This window comes from Phaethon aethereus, assembly GCF_964289735.1.
Source record: "Phaethon aethereus genome assembly, chromosome: 9".
Taxonomy (NCBI): Eukaryota; Metazoa; Chordata; class Aves; order Phaethontiformes; family Phaethontidae; genus Phaethon; species Phaethon aethereus.
The window spans coordinates 3,299,833-3,322,962 of NC_138585.1; the positions used below are offsets into that span (position 1 = coordinate 3,299,833).

The 23,130-nt window shown below is 42.9% G+C and overlaps 2 protein-coding genes across 3 annotated transcripts in view; one reads left to right on the plus strand and one right to left on the minus strand.

Annotated features, from left to right (window-relative positions):
• Positions 1–5,664: 5,664 nt before the first annotated feature.
• SFT2D3 (SFT2 domain containing 3) lies at positions 5,665–6,363 on the plus strand (the record flags this gene model as incomplete). Its single annotated transcript, XM_082003547.1, has 1 exon — positions 5,665–6,363. The coding sequence occupies one exon, from the start codon at positions 5,665–5,667 to the stop codon at positions 6,361–6,363; it is 699 nt and encodes a 232-aa protein (XP_081859673.1).
• A 4,003-nt stretch (positions 6,364–10,366) lies between these two features.
• Positions 10,367–23,130, minus strand: part of WDR33 (WD repeat domain 33) — a gene marked incomplete at both ends in the record, with an annotated part of 54,771 nt that continues 42,007 nt past the window's right edge. Inside the window, 6 exons of one of the 2 annotated variants that reach the window (XM_082003591.1) lie at positions 10,367–10,599; positions 13,391–13,576; positions 14,372–14,464; positions 14,595–14,761; positions 18,332–18,794; positions 19,063–19,165. In XM_082003591.1, the coding sequence (XP_081859717.1) occupies positions 10,367–10,599; positions 13,391–13,576; positions 14,372–14,464; positions 14,595–14,761; positions 18,332–18,794; positions 19,063–19,165 (1,245 nt within the window). Of the gene's footprint in view, positions 10,600–13,390; positions 13,577–14,359; positions 14,465–14,594; positions 14,762–18,331; positions 18,795–19,062; positions 19,166–23,130 lie in introns of both variants that reach the window. The other variant, XM_082003590.1, reaches the window with a different exon arrangement.

The following is a 23,130-nucleotide window of genomic DNA, read 5'->3' on the forward strand; positions in this document are numbered from 1 at the left end:
AACAATCAATAAGCGTATCTGTAAATGCAGCTGTTCTTCTTTTGTTGACTGCAGGAAGTACATAGGCGTATCCAGATCCCTATTAGACCAAGTGTAGTGATAACAAAAATTTCTTACAAAAATAATTATGCCCTGAAACATGCCCTTAGGAAACATTTTTCCTTGGACTTTGTATTAGAGCAATTTCTAAAGGCAATATAGAATAGCACGGGCATTTTTTACCTTTATGTTTTCTAATCAACACCACAGCAGTAAAGTCTTAAAAAAACCCTCTTCAATTCTGATTTATTTTCTACTTTGGGCATTTGACAATGTTTTGTTCACTGGTCATTCACTGATCCTCTTTCTTAGGAATAAGTCCGTCGAAAACAACAAAGAAAACAGGGCAAACCACAGTAGGAAAAAAACCCTAAACAAACAAAAACCAAACAACCAACCAATCCACTCACACCTAAACCCCAACAATCCTAAAAAAGGCAAAAATCAAAATGGAGAGATGGACGAAACACATCAAATAAAAATTATAGAAGCAGTCTTCATTTCTTTATTGGTAAGGAAGCACCATAGTATACTTCTAAAAGCACCAAAAATCACATGAAATATTTCTCAATACTGCAAAATATAGAAAGGCTGCTTAGAAACATACTATTTTTATATCGAACACATTCTCTCTTGTACAGAGTTTATTTCCAAGTGTAATTAAGCAACATGTAACTTAATAAAACTAAAATAACATATATGTCTCTAATTTCCTTCTGTCCTGTTATTTTTGGATCTCATTTGCAACAGAGATAAAAAAATAAAATAAAAATCACCTTTTCTTTGAGTAAGTTAACAGCATCCCTTTAAACCACAGACTGCTCTTGAAATTAGGGACTATAAAAGCCACTTTAGTCAGGACACAGAGAAATAAAATAGCTCTGCCAACATGTGGCAGTCAGAATTACTATTTGCAAATCCCAATGATCTACTTAGGTGTTTTATCTAACAAAATGCAATCCTCACATTGTAACAACGTAACTCATGATACGAATAATATTCAAATTTCATTTGCTAAATGGTCATCTATTTTTAATAACTTTCTTCTATGAATACATAGAAGTGCACATTTTTCTTTGTATTTTCTGGAATTATATTTTTCCCTAATGCTAAAAATCAGTAAATCAAACTACTGCAGCTATTTAAATTCAGGAGACGTCCTCTGCAGCTAAATGGGACAGAACACTTAAAAATGAAAATAGAGTTATTTTTGACCTATCTTAATTACTAATAATGCATCAGTAATCACAGTAGCTAGAAGCAAGTCCTTTTGTGTTTCTATTTGACAAGAAAGGTGAAGTGAAAAAGAATAATGTGTCAGCACTTCATGTTCTGCAGTCTTCCTTGCTTTAACACACTGTAACACAACAAAATCATTCCCTTCCCCTGTGTCAACAGTTTCAAGACCAGATTTACGTCATGTTCCTGGCTCTGGGAGGTTCCCATTGATCAATATTGTGGGGATGCTCCAGCTGTGAAACAGTTCATCTCCTCCCAGAAGCCTGAAAACCCTGAATGTCAAAAGCTGGAAAACATTTGATTGTATCATGTCAACAGATTTTAAGAACTACCACACAACAAACATTGAACAACATCTGGCCACAGTTGAGTAGAGTGACCTGTAGATGGATCTAAGGAAGTACGTTCTCGATGCTGAATTCTTTCTAATGACTTAGGAGTCTGCCCCAGCCTGAAAACAATACTAAACACAGTGCTTGTCCGATGGCATTGGTCATGCAAGGTCCTGAGTAGTGCACTGTTTCAGAGACACTGAAAAGTACAGGTTTTGTTTTGCTGGGAAGCTGCTACCCTAAATGGATTACACTATTATGGAGGAAAAAGTCAGCTGAATTACAGCTATGATAAACGCCTCTGATAGAACAGTTAATCATTCTGTCCTAGGAATGACAGCAGACAGATATGTAGAAATTTTCACAGCTTACAAACTTTCCAGGACAAACATTTATGAAAAAATTAAATAACACTTGCATTCACGTTTCAAAAACTAAAGCCGAGGCCTGCTCATTTTAACGGCCTTCTGAAGTACATCTGAGGAAAAGCAGACAGAAATACTGCACTACTTTGAAGAGCTGCACACTCGGCAGTGTCTCAACTACCCTGATACTCTCCACCAAGCCTCACGCTTCATGTCAGAGCTTCTCACTGAATACAGTCTTACACCTTAAGAGGCAGGTTCCTGAGGAAGCACAGAAAGAAGATGACAAGCATTACTGTCCACAGGCATTTCCTACTGTCCTCTGCAGCTGAGTGACTCCACCTGAGTTAAATATGTCTTTTTAAACAGTACTACAACACAGCCTATAAAAATAAAATCAGCTGGGTTCATACAGCCACAATTCTTCCCAGGTCCTTCCCACCTCGTCCCCATTTAGGAGCTGCATGGGTACCCATGACCTGTGAACATTTAAGGCTCTTGAGTCTTTCTCTAGTTGTAAGGCAATGAATGCAAACTTGTAAATACACACCTATCTCACATGTCAGAAGAATAGAAAAGGAACCATTAAGACAGAAAAGACAAAGTAATCTAAAGACAGGAGGCAAAACCCAGAAGTGTTCTGAGCATGTACAACCACCCATCAATGTCAATTTGTCATCATATAGAGCAAAAATAACACCCAAATCATAGATGAGGATATAACAATTATTCAGCACGTTCTCATACCTATCAGCCCACCAAATGTGATCAACATCGAATAATCATAAGAAGCTGCATAATACAAATATCAAGACTTTACACAAAAGAGAAGGGAATACTTATACACAAACTACTCCGGATCCATTTCGGTATCCCTAGTCATGAAGAGCAACGCTTCAGGATTACAATAATGACAACAGTATTCCAGACGATGACTATCCTACAAAAGGCACCCTAGTAATTTTAGTATTACTTCTTCATGCTTTTCATCTTCAAGACCTTTTACAAAAGCAAGCTTACTTTCACAAACTGCTTTGTAACATCTGGGTTTTGTTTTACAGATGGGAGAACAAAGTGATAGGAGATACTAAAGCATTTGTGCAAACCCACGGAAGATGCCAATAAATGCTTTCCCCGCTGCTTTTCTCATTTACATGTCAATTAGGTGGCTTTACAGAGTTCTCCGGTGTCAGACAGCGTGGGAGGAGAATCAAGCTCCAGATTTAAACAGCTCTTGGAGCACGTAACTCCAAGGCCAGCCCGAAGAAGAGCAGACTGAACGTGTGGGCAGAGGGACAGTGTAGATGGGTCAGAAGGGCTCCGAAGCGGGGGGGGCACAGCGGGAGCTGGCTGCCGGCGCCTGAGCCGCACCACGCGGCTGCGGGGAGCCTGGCCGCTGGGCAGACGCTGCCCAGATCCACAACGGCTCCTTCCAACTCTGCTTCTGCTCTTCCCACCGCCCTTGGCTCTCTGCCCGTGCAGGGGTAAGGCACAGCGGAGCAGCCCTTGCTCTGCCCTGAGGCGGTGCGGGCGCCGGCCTCCCCCGGCCGCACCGTGCCCGGTTCCGCCTGAGCCCGGCAGGAGGAAAACGACTTCTTCCCCCGACAGCTTCCTACCGGGCACACCGTCGTCTAACCCAGAGCAAACAGGGACTGTTCCCGACCCTTCACCGCCTGCCACAGGGGCGGTGCAGCCAACGACAGCCCGCGGGGGCCTGGGCGCGGGACCGACCGCGGCCCGCCAGCCAGGTTCCCCCCTCCCCAGCCTTACCTGCCCGTCATGGCGGAGCGCCCCCGGCCGGCGCCGGGCTGTGGCGGCGGGGCTGCGGGGCTGGACGCGCGGCTCGGCGGAGCGGCTCCAGCCCCACCGAGCCCCGGCGGGCAGCAGAAACCCCGCCCCGGCCCGGCGGCCCGGGCCCCCTGGGCGTGGGCGGGCGCCGCAGCCCCCGGTGACTCAGGGCAGCCCCCCCGGCCCCACGCATACTTTTCCTATAAAGGGAAAGAAATACTGAGTAATGAAGTGGCGGAGTAGGCCCGCCTCCGCCCCGAGGCACGGCTCCTGCCCCGCCGCCAAAGCTGCTGCCGGGCGGCCCCGGCCCACCTGGTAGTAAACACTTCGGCAGCTCCTATGAGCCCGGGAGGGAGAGGGGAAAAGGCTGACGGTGCGGTTTTATCACGGAGCCGTTACCTGGTGTACAGCTGTATCTGACATATACCTCATTGACGTAACATTTTTTCATATGAACAAAGAAGCCGCGCTTCCTGCCTGCTGCAAGTAGCTGTTACACTCATTGCACGTCCTCAAGGAGAGGGGAAAACAACTTCGCAGCGTTTTACCCTTAGGGCAGCAGAAGACCTGTCTGGAAGGCTATCTTCTGAAAGCGGTTAGATGGCATCCTTTGCTGCCAAAAGGGAAGGGATCGTGCTCCGCAACAAGGACCCTCCAAGCGTGATGTTTTCAGTAACATCTAATCCCTTCTTGACAATGCTTAAACTTTGTCCTGAGCAGTTAAAGAGTTTTATGTTCTCTGGCATGCTATCAATGCTAAAGTGATCCATCAAACGGGGCAGCGAACTTCTGCCCAAAAGTGATTTCAAACTTTATTTGCATCTTGTAAGGTAGTCTGGTAAGGTGTGACTCACCATTGCTACAGATACTGTTGTATCTGTTGTATACTGTTGCCTGGGACTGATGATGGAAACTCTCTGCTCTGTTTCCTGGTGTCCAAACATCTCATTTTTCAACCCTGTAGTAAACATTTAGAATCATATAGGTTAAATTAGCATTTGATATTTTTATTACTTATTTAAACCAGGGTGGAGAGCTGAGTTAGATGTTCTTATTTTGCTTTAACGGCTGGGTGAGGAAAGGGTAACAGGTGATCTTACTAATAAACAGCCAATGATTTAACAGATTTGGCTGAGCACACAGTAATAAACAGACAAGCTCTTAGTCATTCTCTGCATCTCTAGCCTCTCCTGTTGTAATGGTTCTGGGTGCCAACACATAATGTCTCTACTCTTGCAGCTCCGCTTTAGAGAGAAGCAGAGATTACTTGGATTGAATATGTGAGGAGGCTCCAGGGGCTGCCAAGGGTGTCAGGAGGAGCACGGCACAGGGCAGCGGTCGGCCTCGAGCCACCTCCCAGCCACTGGGCCGTCACCCCAGGCTATCCTTCCTCTCGCCTGCTACGTCCTGTGGGGCTATCTGTGAGCTGTATCAACCTCAAATATCATCTTTCTCTTACCATTTTACATTTTGACTGTGACACCATCTTCCTTGCAGCTGCTGAAACCAAAAAGCGTTAACCACTCGCAGCCAAGCCCTTTCAGGAGCAGCTGAAGCGGGCTCTCCCTGCACCAGCGACATAGCCGCCCCTGGCACCCCCTGCCCGACAGGCTTCCCCGCTCCTTTTGTCAGACAAATCTGACTTTCCTTTAAAACTACGAGCAGGCGAAAAGCAGCAGTTTCAGATGGCAAAGCGGGCTCCGACCGCCTGCGCCGCAAGGGAACGCGCCAGCAGCGCGCCGCCCGCCTCAGCCCTCACAGCCCCAGGCGCACGCGCATCGCCCCACGTGAGGGCGGGCCGCCGGAGATGGCCGGTAACCCGGATGCAGCTAGTCCGCAAGATGGTGGCGGGGCGGGCGAACGGCGCGTTGTAGCGTCCGCGAGCGGTCCCTGGCCCCGCCATGGCGGACCTGGGCCGGCAGTTGCAGGAGTACCTCGCGCAGTCGAAGGCCGTTGCCTCGGGCGGCTCTAGCGCGGCCCCCGCGCCGCCTCCCGCCGGCTGCTCGCAGGAGGAGACGGGGAGCGGCAGCGGCCTGGGGGCCTGGCTGGGCCCGCTGAACCCCTTCCCGCCGGGCCGTGGCGCTCCCCCGGCAACGGCGCCCGGCTCGGGGCCGGGCTCGGGCTCGGGCTCGGGCTCAGGCTGGCCGTGGGCGGCCGAGGCGGACCCCTGCCTGCCGGGTCTGTCGCGCTGGCAGCGGCTGGCGGGGAGCGGGCTGTGCCTGCTGCTGGCCGCCCTCTGCTTCGGGCTGGCCGCGCTGTACGCGCCGCTGCTGCTGCTCCGCGCCCGCAAGTTCGCGCTGCTGTGGTCCCTCGGCTCGCTCTGCGCCCTCGGCGCCGCCGCCCTGCTGCGCGGGCCCGTCCGCCTGCTGCGGGAGCCCAGCCGCGGCTCCCTCCTTTACCTCGGCGCCCTCGGCGGCACCCTCTATGCGGCGCTGGGGCTGCGCAGCACCCTCCTGACGGCGCTGGGCGCCGCCGTCCAGCTGGGCGCCGCCGCCGCCGCGCTCCTGGCCGCGCTACCCGGGGGCGCCGCCGGCCTGCGCCGCCTCGGCGGCCTCCTGGGCGCCGCACTGCGCCGCCGCGGCAAAGCGCTGCCGGTGTGAGCCCCGCGCCGCCGCCGCCACGGGGGGATTCGGACAAAGGGACTGAGAGACTGAAGCTGGCGCCGGCCGAGGCGCGGGGCACGAAGACACCTCTCCGAGACGGGGGAGGAGGATGGCGCCGTCTTACGCCGCTTCACCTCCATCGTGTTCCTGCTGGGTTTTCCTCGCCAATTCCTGAGCAAGAAATGCACCGGCTGGCACCCAAGAACGGCACCGGTGACTCTTTAAACTCGTTTTGCTGCGTTCGGGTGTAGCGGCGTTGGTGCCAGCCTGCCGAGCCGGCCCAGAGCACGGGATTTTGCCTTTGTCACAAAGTCGGCTCGATAGCCATGGTCTGGAGTCTCTCCGGCTCCGGGTGGGAGCTGGCAGCATCCCACTTTCCTCCCTCCTCTATAGGACCATGTGGCTGCTGCAGCCTACTTCAAAACGTGAGTGAGATTACGGAGCCGATGAATTGTGATTATTGACTTGCCCGTTAACGTGAAAAACAAGTCTCTCGGAGCTGAGGGGCGTAGGGCTGACCGATGTTCAAACACGGAGACAGTTTAGCGAAATCTCATCACATGTGGGGTGAACGTTCAAAAATAGTTAACTGCTATTAACGTTAACTCATTTTTGTGCTGACCCCTGCGCTCTGAACACATACTGTTAGTGCAGTCATCAGCCACCTTAGACCAGTGGTGAGTATGAATACCACGTGCCACTGAATTGCATTTCTCTCGAAAAACAATCTTTAAAATGCCATCCAGTAAGCAAAACAAACTTTCCTGGGGCTGTGGGTCACAAAGACTACCCGTCGCTGCAAGGGTAGACTTCTTGCATGACAACGATAGGATGAAAGGTGCTAATCTTAGTTAAAAGCCTTGGCCTTTGCAAGTGTTGCTGCCTTACAGCTGCTGTGAGGTAGCAAATACCTGGGCTCTAAGGGGGTAGCTTCAGCTCTTAGAACTGTATTTTTTATAGATAGACTTCTTACTCTCTCACCTCGGGCAGGAACTGCGTACTTGTCACAGTACGACCTTCAAAAATAGATTTTCTAGTAATTAATCAGAGCCTGTTGCAGCTAGCACAGCTCCGTTTCACTGCAGAAACTAAGCAGCCTTAGGAAGGTGCTGAATTCAGGCTGATAGTTTCTGCTCAGAGCTTCAGTTTGGGGTTTGGGCTGTAGACTGCGCTACTGCAGGTAGATGGGACTACCAGGCTTAACCTGCTCAGAGCCTAAGTGAGTATCTCACTGAGTATATGTGCCTCATACACAAAATAAAGCCAAACACTGCAATATTTATCTGCTATCACTACTTGGGGTTTAGCATATTTGCCTAGTACTTGCTCCGAATTAAACTGAAATTGTTGAATGGGGGTACTTAAATGTACATAGATTGCTTTAATAAAACTTTGTGTACCAAATGTCAGTATAGACATTCCACTAATGGTCACTTTTTTTCCTTTATGTAGATCAGAGCTATCAGAATAGCATTAAATTAGTTCTCTCATTTTTACAACTTCTAAGCGGTAGCATGTAAAATTCATTTTATTCCTAACAGCACTATCAAATTAAGCAAATCTTAGACAATGTAGAGCTGTAAACTAGCAGGTAGAATGTAAGGATTCTCCATGCAGCACTGGTAGAACAACTTCACCTGAAAAGTACAGGAAGGTATTACCATTAAGTAATTTTATCCCTTTTTGCAGCAATAGTGGGTCATGGTATTGCAGACTGGGAAGTTTCTTCTGTCTCTCCTGCTATGCTGTCACCTTTTAAGATTTTATAGAAAAGCTAACCAATTATCCAGTTTTCTTAGAAGTTTTTGTGCATATTCCATGATTGTGCAATATTTTAAAACTTAAAAAAGCTGCCCGCTGATGAATAATATCACTTAACACCAAGTACCATAGTACCATTCTTTAAGGAGTTAACTAACCATCAGAGGAAGAACAAGCATATTCCCTTTTGTCTACATAAAGGGTTTCCTATTATTAGATGCACTCTAACTTGTTTTGATAGGACTGTAGTTTAATTAAAGACTAAAGCTCATCCTCTAAATCACATATCCCAACTATTAAACAAAAGTCACTTTCAGCCCCTTAAAAATCTATAGGGCTTGTAAAAAAAAAAAAGGGGGGGGGGAAGAGGCAACTTTCCTCTTTGCTAATGATTAAATCATTTAGTATTATCATTAAAACTTCAGGGTAGAGCATAACCCCCAGATGTATACCAAAAGTGACCAAAGCCCTTCTTCAGATAGAGGTAAAAAGCACTTTTTTTTCCCCCCTGAAAGGAGAAACTGTCATATAGGGTGCATCTCAGCTGTTTCCCAGTTAATTCTTTAAGACCCTTCTGTCTCTCTAGAGTACCATGACAAGGATTTTATAGGCTAATGATCAGAGTTAATTACTATAATTTTCAAATGCCATTTCACACACTACAAATTAAAAACTAAGGGAACAACCCAACCCTCTACTTGTGATTGACTGAACGAAGAGAACAGCAGGAAAGCCTCTGTGCTTTGATGTCTTTAAATGATAGGTCATCGGGTCTTAAGCCAGTCTTTAGTAAATCTGACTGTATGAGAAGTCAGATAAAATAGCTGCTGTGTGTCACCATGTTGTTGCAGTAGCCTTGTCAGCTATAGAATTACATTGCCATATTATCCTGATTAACACGAAATTCAAGGGGGTAGGATGAGGGAAAGCTGGTAGTGATATTTGTCATTATACATTATATCCTATACTTTTAATGTAGGACCTTCCTGAGAGCTGGGTTTAGGATATGTACTTACGTGATGGAATTTTCACTGAGGCTTTAGGTATTAAAGGAGCCTTTTGATAACCTGGTGCCTGGAGATGATTAATATGAATGATTTATGGGGAAAACAGAAAGTCATGGTTGGTAAGCAGCTTTATTGTGAAATGTGGGAAATGGGAATAACCCCTCCTCCTCATTTCCCTCCCCTAGAACTAGGAAACAACATCCTAAAGAAAAAGATACTTAAAAAATGTTAAGATGAAAGTGATCAACTATCAAGGTTTGCACTTCAGCATTTGAATGCACCAGACTCTACTGAACACCCATATCTTTAAGCAATGCGTCCTACAGCCATTGTAAAACATATGCATCCATATGCTAAACTTCTTTCTTCCTCAGTTTCTAAAAACGAGTGCTGTTTTGAACAAAGATATTTGACTTGCCCAGGTGAAGTGTAGAATAACAACATTTTTTGTCATGATGTCTATTTTGCTCGCAGCCCAGGTTATAACTCATACTCTGTCTATGACAACTTTTTCTAAATGGTGTTCCACGTTTTTCTCTTTCAGGATGGTAGACTAGCAAGCAGCGGTGATTTCCCGTGTTTTGGAATTTTAACGTCAGCACCACTTGTAATCTGTAGACAGCTGTGGCTAAAGGTGAAAATGAAAGTTCTCTATAGATAAACCAAAAAACTAGGAGTAAGCTACTAGTACTTTAAATGGTTGAGATTTCAGGAGGTAGTTCTGTTGCTCCATCTGACACACAAGTTTGCCTAAAGACAACCCTCTTTATAGTAATAGGTGAGTAAAGAATCGAACACTCTGTTGATTTTTTGTTAATTTTTGCGCAAATTACATTCTGTATTCATACAAAAACAATGTAACTCTTCTGACAAACTGTACATATAGAAACAAGTTTCTGTCTGGAGGTGAACTGAAATCTGTGGAGGTGCTCCATGTCTCACAATGCTTAAAAAAAATTCCAGCTCTTCACAAAACAAAGTAGGTAAAAGAAGATGAGGAAAACAGGGGTGGAGAGGACAAAACAGAAAGCTAGCTACAGTATTGCAGCTAGTAGCGGTTGATTGATCTAGGAAAAGACCCTTGTTAGGAACTAACGCACATTCAGTTATCCCAGTTAAGAATCCAGGTCTGTGGTGTTGCTGCAGGGTTACTTTCTCTTTATGAGTTCAGAGTAGCAGTCTATTTAAACAGTGTCCAGCAAAGACTGGGTGTGACCCAGTCAAAGCCTCTTCTATCGGCCTCTTCCACCACCCCTAGATGCTCCTCTTCTTGATTGACCAGAGTTCATGTTATTTCCTCTTCCCCAATTACTTCCACTCCTTCCTCCTCTAGAAGGGTTATTGCCTCCTGCAGGGCCTCCACCAAAACCTTCATCCCTGTGGAATCCATCGTGATGGTCTCCATCTAAAGAACTAGACCTCCCAGATTTTGGCGCTCTCTGTGAAGGTCCTGCATTTCCTCGTCCTAAAAATGAAGCACAGTCAGTTACTGATGTTGAAGTTTAAGCCATGCCTCTTCTCAGACATACCATATATTTAGCTAGTTCTTCCGTTGTAGAATCATTCACAGACCAAATATGGTTGAGAGCTGTAATTTTAAGCTTGCTCCCTCTATATGATTTTTATTACATATATTTAGTATCTCCGTGACAGTCCAGAAGATCATCAGCAATCAAGTAATTCCTTGGGAATTAAAGGAGATTATGTCTGCTACAGTCAGCAACTTAAATTAAGTAAGTTAGAACAGTGATGGTCCTGGTGTCCTCAAATCTGCCAGGCACACCTGATCCTTATCCTTTTAATACCATCTGTGGTTCTCTTTTTTTCTTTTTTCCCAAAGTACTTCTTTTTATTCCTATACAAAAACATTGTACTGATGGATCAGTTGAGGTTGGTGGTGAAGACAATGAATAACATTACTGTTCATTCCATTTTTGGAAAAAAATGCTTGGAAAAATTTTTGAGAAAATTACCTATTTTTCTACTAACTGGGAACATAAACTACATGAGCTCTTACTGCCAGGAACAGGATTTTCTACTTCTCACAGATCTTTTTAGTACTGATATGAAAAGTAAAAGAAAAAACCTCAAGTCGTTAGCTCAAAATAGCAAACAGTGTTTTGGAATGAATGGTAACAGTGCTTCCTGGACATGTACTACAGCTAAATCAGGATATTTTTGCTCCCCTTCAGCAAAAGTGATTTTTTTGTTGACTCTGCTTGGTTCTGTGTAAAATAGAGTTGTTCCACAGGGTTTATAATCCATGAAGTTTTAATCTTCAAATGACTTTACCAATACAACCAAAAGTGACAGAACCCATATATGAAACTTTTGTTTATGAAGCTTTCTGCCATTATTGTAAACTTTCTTTGGTGCATTAATGAGTTGTGTAGGCATAAGAAGTGTGGTAGTTAACAAGTGCTTTGACTTCAATAAAAAATTTGATAGAGTTATCAGAAATTATTATTGAAGCTGGAGAAAGAATCCTTACAGATGTGATAAGATGCTGGCTAAATGAGAAACACGACATACAGTTTTGAAAGGAAAAATATTGATACAGAGGGAGTTTACCAGCAGAGTTTTATTAAAAACATCTGTGAAGGAATGATAAAACCTGCTGTTAATACAACGCTGGAAATACAGTCCACGCAGAGGAGGAGTGGCATACAGTTAAAACTAAATGAGCTTCAGGGCAACAATAAGAGAAGCAGAATGGGATTTAGTGGCATCAACGGCAAAAATGTGCAGTAGAGGTTTAAAAACAGAAATTTCACAACTATAGGCTGTCAGCTCAGCATTTGGAAGCAACTGAGAAGGATCTCTGTCACTGATCACTACCTAACAATGGGCAGTCGATATGAGGACATTGCAAAAAAGAGGACATTGAAAAAAAGACATTAAAAAAAGACAACAGCAATCCTGAGATTTAGAAGAAGGAAAAAGGGTCAAGAACTGGTGCAAGGCTAGTAGGATGGTTGTGGAAATGGTGTACACAGTAATAGGCTCTGAACCAGCTACAAACTCCAAAAGAATGTATTTTGTGGGTTACAGTAGCTGGTTGTGTAACAGTGCGATGTGACTAGTAGTTAAAGAGGGAAATACAACATCAGGACTTATAAAACCAAGTGAGCTGTAGAAATCTATGGTTAAACCACATCTTAAATACCGTGTGTAATTCCTAGTTACCCCATTTAATTTACAAAAGGATAAATCAAAATTGAAAATGGTATATACAGGGTAATAAGGATAGTAAAAGAGACAGAACAACTTCCCAGAGAAAACACCTGAACAGATTGGAGCTCTGACTTGGAGAAGAGGCAGTTCTGGTTAGAAATGGTAGAATTGGATGCAATCAGAGGTGGCATTCAGAAATAATAGGGATCAACTTTCAACTGTTCCGATCGAAACACAAGACATCATCGAATGAAATTAGTGAATGACAGGCTTAAAACAAGGGAAAAATATTTTCCTTTTTTTTTTTAAGCATAGTCTACTGCAGTTAAGTTTTAGAGCTCTGTCCATGGATATTGTGGATGTCAAAAGTTTATACGATTCTTAAAGCAATTACAGAAGCATGCAAAAAGGGTAACTGTCAAAAGCCATTAAATACAAAAATAACATTTCAATAAATCACTGAACTACAGATCTCCATAGGTTTAGAGAGCATTTCAGGGACATATCACTACAGACTTACAGTGTTCTTAACAATTCCCTCAGTACCTGCTACTGGCTATTGCTAAAGACAAGGTACTGAGTTTTATGGAGTTCTGGTCTGATGATGGATGCTTACACTCTTACAAGTAGAGAACTCTTAGGGAAAGACTTAAAAAAAAGTCAGGGTTCATTAAGTCCAACAGAATGAAGGCTGAGACAGGAGAGGTATTTGAGTTAAAAGACATTAGCACAAGAATGAATACTAAAAAACTACAAATAACTGTTCAGAAAATTAGGGAAAAAAGCTCTTAACAAGAGTTTTCCAAATGGAGTTACAGGGAGCCCAAAACTAACTGCTTTTGAACAGGGTAACAAAGAAGAGGTTTATATGACGCTGGAGAGAAGATTTGGATTTGATGTCCCAGAAAATCCCTCTGTTCTTATCTTCCTATAAGATTGGTCTTCAGCTTCACAGCTGGTAAGATCAAAATATTTACCACTTCCACTTTATCCCCTCTGAATAGATAAGGAATTCTGGATAAGCCTACTGTTGAAAAATGTGCTGGTGTTACGTAAGGTTTTCAATACAAGGGGCTTTTTACCTTTGCCCCTCTCCTCTGGAGGTCCACCTGGAGCATCCATTTCTCTGTGGTCAGAGGTCCCTGGTCCATCGTGCCAGGGACGTTTACGTGGTGGCAATGAGGCCATGTCCATGCCCTGGAGCGAAGAAGAACGTTCTCTGTTAGCTGGAGAATGCCCATCATGAGGAGGGTGATCTGGACGAGGACCTGAACATGAAGAGAAAAAAACAGGATCATAAGTACCGTTCATGTGATCATTATTCCTCATTTTTGGAGGCAGTCACATAATATGAACTATTTGGCACAAGATTTTCAGTTAAAATTACATAAAGCTTCCCCCCGCATGCCAACAGGCAAACAAGCAAATATTAGATGGACAAGTTGTAAGAAAGCTAAAGGTAAAACAGGTTTAAATAAAGTGTTATTTTTAGTATAAAATATTTGCATGTATTTTAGAGACAATCACATCTTCATCTTTATTTATTCATCTTTCTTTATTCATATGTCATTTGTGCTCATTTTTTCCCATGACATTCTAAAACTCAGTTTTGCCTCGTATGGGGTTTCCGTTTGTAACACAAATGCAAATAACAGTCAGCTGTCAGACATTGCAGCTGAAAACCTTATTTTTGCAAACAACAGAGAAGATGCCATCCAAGAGAAAGATTACTATTGGCATTAATACACATTTCAAAAAAACCCCCACAAAATATGCTTCAGTCATCCACAGGTGACAACAACAGGCAGCTCTGGGCTGTACAAGAATTCAACTTAAAAATTGAGGCTTTGAGGCCACAACCATTTTTTGTTCTTAAATTTTTTTTTTCTTTTCTGACTTAAGAAGTCCAAAGAACTATGTTTTGTTTTTCTGGTGGTAAAAGACTGATCAGAGCATATGACGTACAGGAAAAAGGAGTGATTTTTAATCTGTTTTTTTGGTAAGTGGTTATATTATAGAAGTCTAGTCTATTACCTACAACAAACCTCAACAATTTTTTTTACCTGGTTCTCTGTTTCCATCCCAGGATTCTGGTTTCCGCCCTCCTTCAAATCGTGGAAATTCATCTGGAGTAGGAAGCAAACCCTTCCGGCCTCCTGAGCAGTAAGAAATGCAGGGGATGGGAGTGAGAAGAGACATTGTATTCATGAAACTATTGTAATTTGCCCAAGAAATGTCTTGGCTTCCTTATCTTTGCATTTCAGTGTGGAAGAATGTTCCCCTCACCTCTAAGAGCACCACGACCTCGCCCCCGAACACCATGGTCCCTTCCTCTTGAGTTTTCATCTGGAGAGTCAAAAGTGTCATCTGGCCCAAAATCTTCAGGGCCAGGAAAGCCATCTCTCCCCCTGGGTCCCCGGCCCTCATGTCTCGAGGGTCCTCCTCTTCTGAAGCTACAAGAAAGAACATGGTACAAATGTGGCTTTTAGGCAGAACTGAGATTGATAAACTTGAGTCAGCTTCAGTTTAGTAATCAACTCATTTCTGAACTGTTTTACTTAATACTGTAGCACATTTAGTTACTAGAATAGGATTTGTAGGTGGAAAAGCGCTCATTTTCTGTTTTGAGCACTTCATTTATTAATTTTTATAGTTTTCCCTCATATTTCCTTCTGTTGACTGTGTTTGTTTTCCATACAAGAAAAATATTGTCAAATATACTGCATTCATTTATTGAAAAGGAAAAAAAAAAAAGTCAGTGAGTGATGATAGATATAAGGTAAGGTAAGGAAAAGTGTAAGTGAATTTCCCTTAACTGTGGTGGTCTTAACTTTCCCCTTCCCTTTTTTCTTTTCCATTTTAGTGATAAACTGAAAAAAACACAAGCAATAAGAGTCATGGCTATAACAAAACATTCCAGCATCTCATTCCTAGTTATCTGACGTTCTTTTGCTGGAACATTCTAAGTCTACAATTTTAGCAAATGAATCTAGACTGCACTTGGCTCTCTAGGGATGGTGACTGCTGAGCAGTGTGCACAGTGGCATTCTACAACCTGAAGAGCAGTTTACCCAACTGCAATAATGAATTTTGTTTTGTAAAATGTAGTTATGACACTAAAGTTGGTAATTTCCTTCTAGTAAGTACCATGGCATCTTCAGTAATTTGGTATGATTGGGTTCTGCATCTCATCTTAAATGAGCGTAGCTCCTCCAGTATCGACACTGGGGTTTTAACAGAGATCTTCAGGGAGAAAAATGGTTCTTACTGAACTGTCAGTGCCATTTCAGGTAAGCCCACAGATGGCTGCATGAACACTAGGAGTTTTGGCTTTTATATTATTAGTTTAAACACTTGGAGTGCTTGTAGAAGTGCATACATGTTCTATGTCTTACTGCAACTCCAAAAGTGGGCACTAGCACCAGTTGTTACCATTGTCTCAGTTTACAGCCCAGTTTCTGTGCAAGCACAGGTAAGATGTTTAGGTGGTGCAGGCACACTGGTTCAGGAGTCCTCACAGTGCGACCCCACGCTGCTCCTGCCCACCCCTCAGTAACAGCACAGATAATGCTGAGCACTCGTGGCCCACACTGATGCCCCCCACCTCCCCTCTCTTCCCAGTTCCATACTGGCCAAACCGTAGCCACCATACTCGAATGGTGTTGGCTCTGTGCAACATCCCCTTCCCCAGCTCATTAACGACACAGTGCATCCTATTACAAGCAAAACTTTAGATACTTTTATTTAGAATTTTAACAACATTAACCTTTTAATTACAAATTTAAATATTTTAACAGTAGTCATAACACAATACAATATTTTTAAAGTTTTACATTTTTTTTTTAATTAAAAACAATAGGTCTGTCTCCACCTCCCAGAAAACAAACACAATACAGAGAGGAGGCTGCTGTGCCTGTAGAGGTACAACAGTGGATGGAGAGCGTGCCGTGTATGGACAATGAACCATTTTACATTAACCTGGATGATTTGGGAAAACAAACTGAACAGTTTCAGGTACAAATGGTTCAAATAACCACATAGCAATATTGTTCAGCCTTGAAACAGCACAGTCCTCTAGATGTTCTTTTAGAGGGCCTCCCATTTTAATACTGACATGGTGTGATTCTGCTTAGCTTGTAATTTACCAAGATTTGCAATGCAAGGTCCTATGGCTAGCAGGAATAGGGCCTTTCCTTTTGTTTCCAGGCAATGTTATGGACACAGTTTAGTTTTGACATCTGTCATACCTATGTCTGACATAGCCACAGCTCCTAATACTGTGTTATGTGTATCGTTTTTCAATTTTTCTTGTCAGTCACATGTAAAATCCTGCCTTGCATAGGGCCAGTTCCTGTTTGACTGCTCTTAAGATCTTCTTCCTTGAGGCCTAGGACCTTAATATACAGAACTACACACTGTGCAGATTAGCAGGCAGGAAAAGGCAGGTCTCTGCGGTAGAAGCATCATGTTGATATGCACAGGTAGAGTAAGAACAGGACAGGGATGAAAAGGACGGGAAATTAGAGAAACACACATACACACACTTCCCTCTCATGCTTGATCAAACCAGTTACAATCTAAATTCCAAACCAAGTCAGCTAAACAAGTGGTTGGGATTAAGTTCACCTCAGCATCTGCAGTAAATGGCACCTAATTCACCTTCATTTGAAGGAGTTAATTCAGTTTGCAAGCACATTAAGCCTTTTATAGCCTGTGCTGATTCCTTTTAAACCAAACTCTCTGTACAAACACTTGTACTCTGACAAATAGGCTCTTCTTAGTTCACAAGTCAGGTTACAAGGTTCTTGGACTCTCTTCCTGAAACCTTTTTTAAAATCAGGATCATAATATATTTTCCAGTCCCTAAGCATTTCCAGTGCAAGATCTGAAAATCTCTACTGAGCTTCTAAAAGGTGTCTGCTGTGTCTTTCAAAATTCTATAATGCAGACCATTCAGCTTGGATTCTCTGTACTTTACTTTTTTAAAATGGCTTTAATTGTTACCTTCTTTTAGTTACTGTTCATTTCTTTTCATACTCTTCACACAAAAGGAAGGTACGTCTTTACAGAGCTAGGTAGAAAATAGCTAAAAGAAGAGCTGTATAGATGCAAAGTAAAAGGAATGTAAGAAAATGATTAAAAAGGCAACTAAAACACACAAAATTCACATTATGTGGAGACCACAATATATTGGTACAAGTACACGTTCTTATACATATGGGGTTGGTGGTCAGTGAGAGGCTTAGACCTTGAAGGCCAAATTTAACTCAGTTAAACTAGCATAAATCTGGAGCAATTTCGATGACAGTTAATCTTGCTGACTTAGCATAATTCCTCCATACTTAACACTGATAACTAGAAGCAAATTCATCCCTTTGTGATTTATTTGGAAATTGTGAGCAATGACATGGACATTGCTGTAAATTAGATTATTTTTGAGTTCTTCGCTTGGCATTAAGAAATAAGTCAGAACGAGAAATAAAATTTCTACAAGCAAAAACATGAGAAAATAGTCTCAACAGTCCAACAGATGCTGTAGCTCTGCCCCTTATATTTGATAGTAGGATCACTGTTCCTGCTCCTTTCATGTATATTACATCTCATTCTATAGTCTCTACAGTCATGTTGTAGTTTGTGACTGGAGACAAAAGTCTTAAAATCCACTTCTAGTGTTCAAAAGTTTGTCACTTTAACCTTCAAGTTTCCTCTCAATTTTCATCAAAACGGTCTCAAATCTTCATCCTGTGTCACTGGATCTTCTCTACAAATTTCCTCCCTTCTCTTTACTTACTGTTTAAAGACACGGAAGCTGCTGTGTACAATGACCATTTTTCAAGTTTTCTTCTATTACTGAATGATTTTTATGGACTCTATACTCAGGTATATTAGAGTTTTCATTTCCTTATTGGTTTCCAGTTTATAAATCTGAAACAGATAGACTCCTTAATGAAAAGGAAACCAGGAAGAAAGAGCTCCCTCCATTTACCCTTTAACCCAAAAAAGATGAGTAGATTTATTCTTACCTCTCATCTCGTCTTCCCCGGAACCGTGCATCCTCAGGATCCCGTGGATATCTATCATCTGAAGGTCTCCGTCCTTCCCAAGCACCAGGAGGCCCACGGTTTGAACCCCCTCCTTCAAATTCCCTGTGATCAGGAGGAAAGGGAGGCCCAGGTCCACCTCGTCTCCATTTTTCATCTTGCAATGGTGGGCCTCCTCTCCCCTCAAATTCCCGTAATCGATGGCCAAATCTCTTATCTGGATGGAAGTCGTCACGGAAGTCATCTGGTCGATCAAAGTCATCATGGAAATCTGGGTGAGGTCCTCGTCTATCTGGCATGCCCCTGCTGTCTCTACCATCACCCCACTCCTGGCCACCTCGAAACAACCCTCTCTCAGGCCCATGATCAGGACCACCACTGTTCTGGTCGTGCCTTCTATCTGAGAGAGGGCCCATGTGATGGTTTGGTGGACCACGGGAGTCACCTTGAGGGAAAAAATCATAGCAGATTTCTGTAACGTTTTCTAAAAACGCTCTAGGATGCTCTAGTTCATACAGTTCTACAAAGCATACACCATACATTTCACAGTAAGTAATTTTTGGGGGAAAACTTTTCCTCTATATTCCAGCTCGAGTCTACGGAAGCTCTCCTGTCAGTCAAGGCCCTGTACTCTGCTGTAGGCTCTTCTGTCTGGAGGCACTGTGCTGGAACAGCCAACTACTTACAGAAGAACAGACAATATATTTAATTACCTTTATTAAGACCAGGTCCTTGATTGTGAGGGCCAAGACGACCTTGTCCTCCCTGCTGCCCCAGTCCCGGTATCAGTGGTGGAGGACCTGGGTTCTGTCCGTCCTGCGAGCATGTAGTAAGAAAAGCCATGTGAATTGCCATGCCTGAGTATTTTTGCTTTTAGGCATTTTCTAAGGGGGCAAAACAAATTTCTTTACATAAAGACTGCATCTTCGCAGATCTTGTGATAGAAACAGCTGATTTTTCTAATGTTTTCAGCCTAATTTTTCAAATGTTCACGTCACTGCTTTTCAGTCACTGTCTGAGAAGCATAATTCTATAGGAAACTTAGCATTTCAAGGACTAATATTTTACCTGTAACAACCAAAGGTGATAAAGCTCATATTCTAGCTGCCTGTTGGAGAAGATGAGGAAACTCTGTATAACATTTTTTTGAAAAACATCGAGTACTGTTTTATATGCTGTTAAAGAGCTGCATAGACCAAAGAATTCCTTTGGAAATGAACAAAAAAAAAGAGAAACAATGAAAAAAATAAAAATGTCAAGAATGTCGGGACAGGGGGAACAATGGGGACAGAAGATAACCTCTCCTATAAACCGTTGTAAACTCTTAACATGGAAATACATGAGTTTAATTTTTAACATGCTGGCAAAGTTTGCTTTTCCTAATTCTAAATCTAGGATCAAAAGGAAGTGCTAATGCTTGGCTAAACACCAAGAGACAAGTTGTTAATGGGTTATTAAGCAATGACAGGGCTAAAGCAGAAGTTGCAGTTGCCTGCTTTTCTCAAGCAGAAACAGTAGAGTGAGGAGAGGTTTGTGGAAGTTGTACGATCCTAAAGAAAATAATAAAGTATATATAAAGTCTTTTGTTGTTTTCTTTCTCTTCGTGAATTTTAAAGGTAAAAAAAAGTTCTTTAAATTCAGCTACTGTCACAGACCCATGAAAGACTTCTACAGGTGCCACACTTACATTGGACCCGCTACAATAACGTTGGTTGAGAAACAGTGTGGTTGAACTGTCTGATTCTGCCGTTAAACAGCAAAGGCCAGACAAAAAGCCATCATTTGGGGTTTGTACTTGACTGAACTAAGAGGGGGAATGTACATAATTTACACTGTAGCAATGAGATCCAACAATAGAAGTATCTCACTGTGAACAAGACAGAGTTGAAACTTGCAAGATTGCTGTACAAAACCTTTTTATGTTGACATCACACCAAAAAAATGCCCCCCAAACCCATACCAGAAAACCCTAAGCATGTAATGTTTTTCCTGGACACATCTAATATGTAAGATTTAGACTTGGCCTTCATATTGGCTTGTAAAAAACCCTCCAGACTGCAGGTAGTTTGTCAATACTTAAAAAAACTATACTCCATCACTGTCATTGCACTTGTAATTACACTGCTTAATCTCTCTGTGAATCAAGGTTAAGGAATTTTCATGCTCTACATTTATTTTTGACAAACGCTACCTTTTTTTTTTCTGGTTGCAGAGAAGTAATAAGTTCATTTGTGTATTTTTCCCATTGTATCTTGAAATAATAGTTTTAAATTAAACATTTATATTCAACTGCAATATAGGTGATAAATGCAAAAAAGCATGCAAAAAAGCACACAAATATGTACTACAAACATCAGATTTGTATCAAGTAATTTTGTAAGAACTTTGGGGAAAAAAAAGCAAAATAAAAGGCCTGGTCCAATGCCTATTAAAAAACCCCCAAAAATACTTTCTTAGTGACTGAATGTTGACTTGAGTCCAGAACAAATAAATTCCCTGACTAGGTAAGATCCAGCTATTGCAGTGCTTCTGCCATTCTTGACCAAAACCTGGCTGGAGTTCCATGATTTCTCATATACCATGCTTATACTTAACTTGCAATGAACTTCACTGAGCTTCTTAAATTTATGCCACTAGGGTTTAACCAAAGGAGCAGTTTTAAGCACTCACTAAAAGAGTTTCCTTAGCGTTTAGCAAAAAACTCTATTCCAAACACATCATGCTTTGGTAAGACAGGAAGTCAGAGCTGTAACACTGCATTTTCACATGCCTTTCATTTCAAAATGCATTCCGGGCTCCACACTGAGCTCAAACCTGAAAAATGAATCTGCACCGCTCAGAAGGAGAGAGTGCACTAAACACTGTAAATGGCCTCGTGTACCCTGCACCTCGAGGCAGGTACACCCAGAGCACCTCATTGGCTCGAGGATGAAAAGCTGGACAGGAGCCGGCAACGTGCGCTCACAGCCCAGAAGCCAACCGTATCCCGGGCTGCCCCCAAAGCCACGTGGCTAGCGGGACGAGGGAGGGGACTCTGCCCCTCTGCCCCGCTCTGGGGAGACCCCCCTGCAGGGCTGCGTCCAGCTCTGGAGCCATCAGCACAGAAGAGACATGGACCTGCTGGAGCGGGGCCAGAGGAGGCCCCAGCAACGTTCCAAGGGCTGGTACACCTCTGCTGGGAGGACAGGCTGGGAGAGCTGGTGGGGCTCAGCCTGGAGCTGAGAAGGCTCTGGGGAGACCTTCCTGCAGCTGCCAGGGCTGAAAGGGAGCCTATAAGCAAAATGGGGACAGACTTTTTAGCAAGGCCTGTTGTGATAGGACAAGGGGTAACAATTTTAAACTAAAAGAGGGTAGACTTGGACTTGATTGAAGGAAGAAATGTTTCATGATGAGGGTGGTGAAACACTGGCCCAGGTTGCCCAGTGAGGTGGTAGATGCCCCATCCCTGGAAACACCCCAGGTCAGGTTGGACGGGGCTCTGAGCAACCTGCTCTAGTTGAAGATGTCCCTGCTCACTGCAGGGGGCTTGGACCAGACGGCTTTTAGAGGTCCCTTCCAACCCAAACCCTTCTATGATTCTATGACTCCCCAGCACAGGCTGAAGTTCTGCACAAGTCAGATGCGCTGGCGCATCAGAACGCAGCTGCTCCACGTTACCGGTGTATCTACCCTATATGTGCAAATGGCATATTTTTGCCATTTTATGATAGCCATCTGTATGAATTAAAACTATGCACTGAAGGGAGAAAGAATTCTTTATATTCACCCATAAGAAAAAAATCTGCATTTCTTCCAAAATACTGCACAAGGATGTTTGTTTCTATGTGGACAAGAGACTTGGCCTGAAGTCTTTGCACCTCACTCAACCAGTAAATGAGATGAAATTCAGCATATCGATCTAAAAGGAATGCAAGAAGATAAAAATCTAAATTAGCAATAGCTGAAGAGCTCTAAAGCACTATTGCTAACTTGGGAATATTCTATTTATCCATCTGCAGCATTTTAATATCAACACGCCTATCTCCAGAATAAGATTTTGACAATAATATCTCAGGCAATTTCCTTCTCATAAACAGTTCTCTATTCCATTTCATGTTTGCAGAAGGTAGCAGATCTCACGTTCAGGAAGAGATGTACATCTCGCCCACACACTCTGCAGTAAACCTCTGCTTTCCAATATGTAGCGGATACAGGTAACAGTGGTATCTTATATGGAGATTAACCTCCACAAATTTATATAAATGTTCAGTATTAATGTCACAAGCCCTTGATAAAGCAGATATATATTCATACCCTCCTGCTACTGAAAAGAAAGGCAAGTGATTTGTACAAGTTTACATAGGATAAATATCAAATTCAGAACATAAAAAGAAGCTAAAGCCTATTGTTTTAAAAAAAAAATCACAGATAGGGCCTTTAAAAATAGGAACTACTATTATATTCATATTACAAAGAAACAAACTTTGCGAATTTTAAAATCTGTGCTTTTTTAAAAAAGACATTACCATACTAGAGCTGCACAAGGAAGGAAAAATGGTCAAAACCACCTTGCTTTGACTTTTTTTAATATCTGTAAAAGACTTCAGGATAGCAGTATCCATTGAAACTAATGGGCCACCTGGCAAAAGCAACTTACTGACTTCTGACCAAAGTGTCAACAGCAGGGTCAGACAAGGACAGTCCTACACATATACATAAACATAACACAAACTTTTATACACACACACACAAAAAAGCTTGGTAATTATTCTCAAGTCAGAAAAGTCAGCAATGAAAACCAC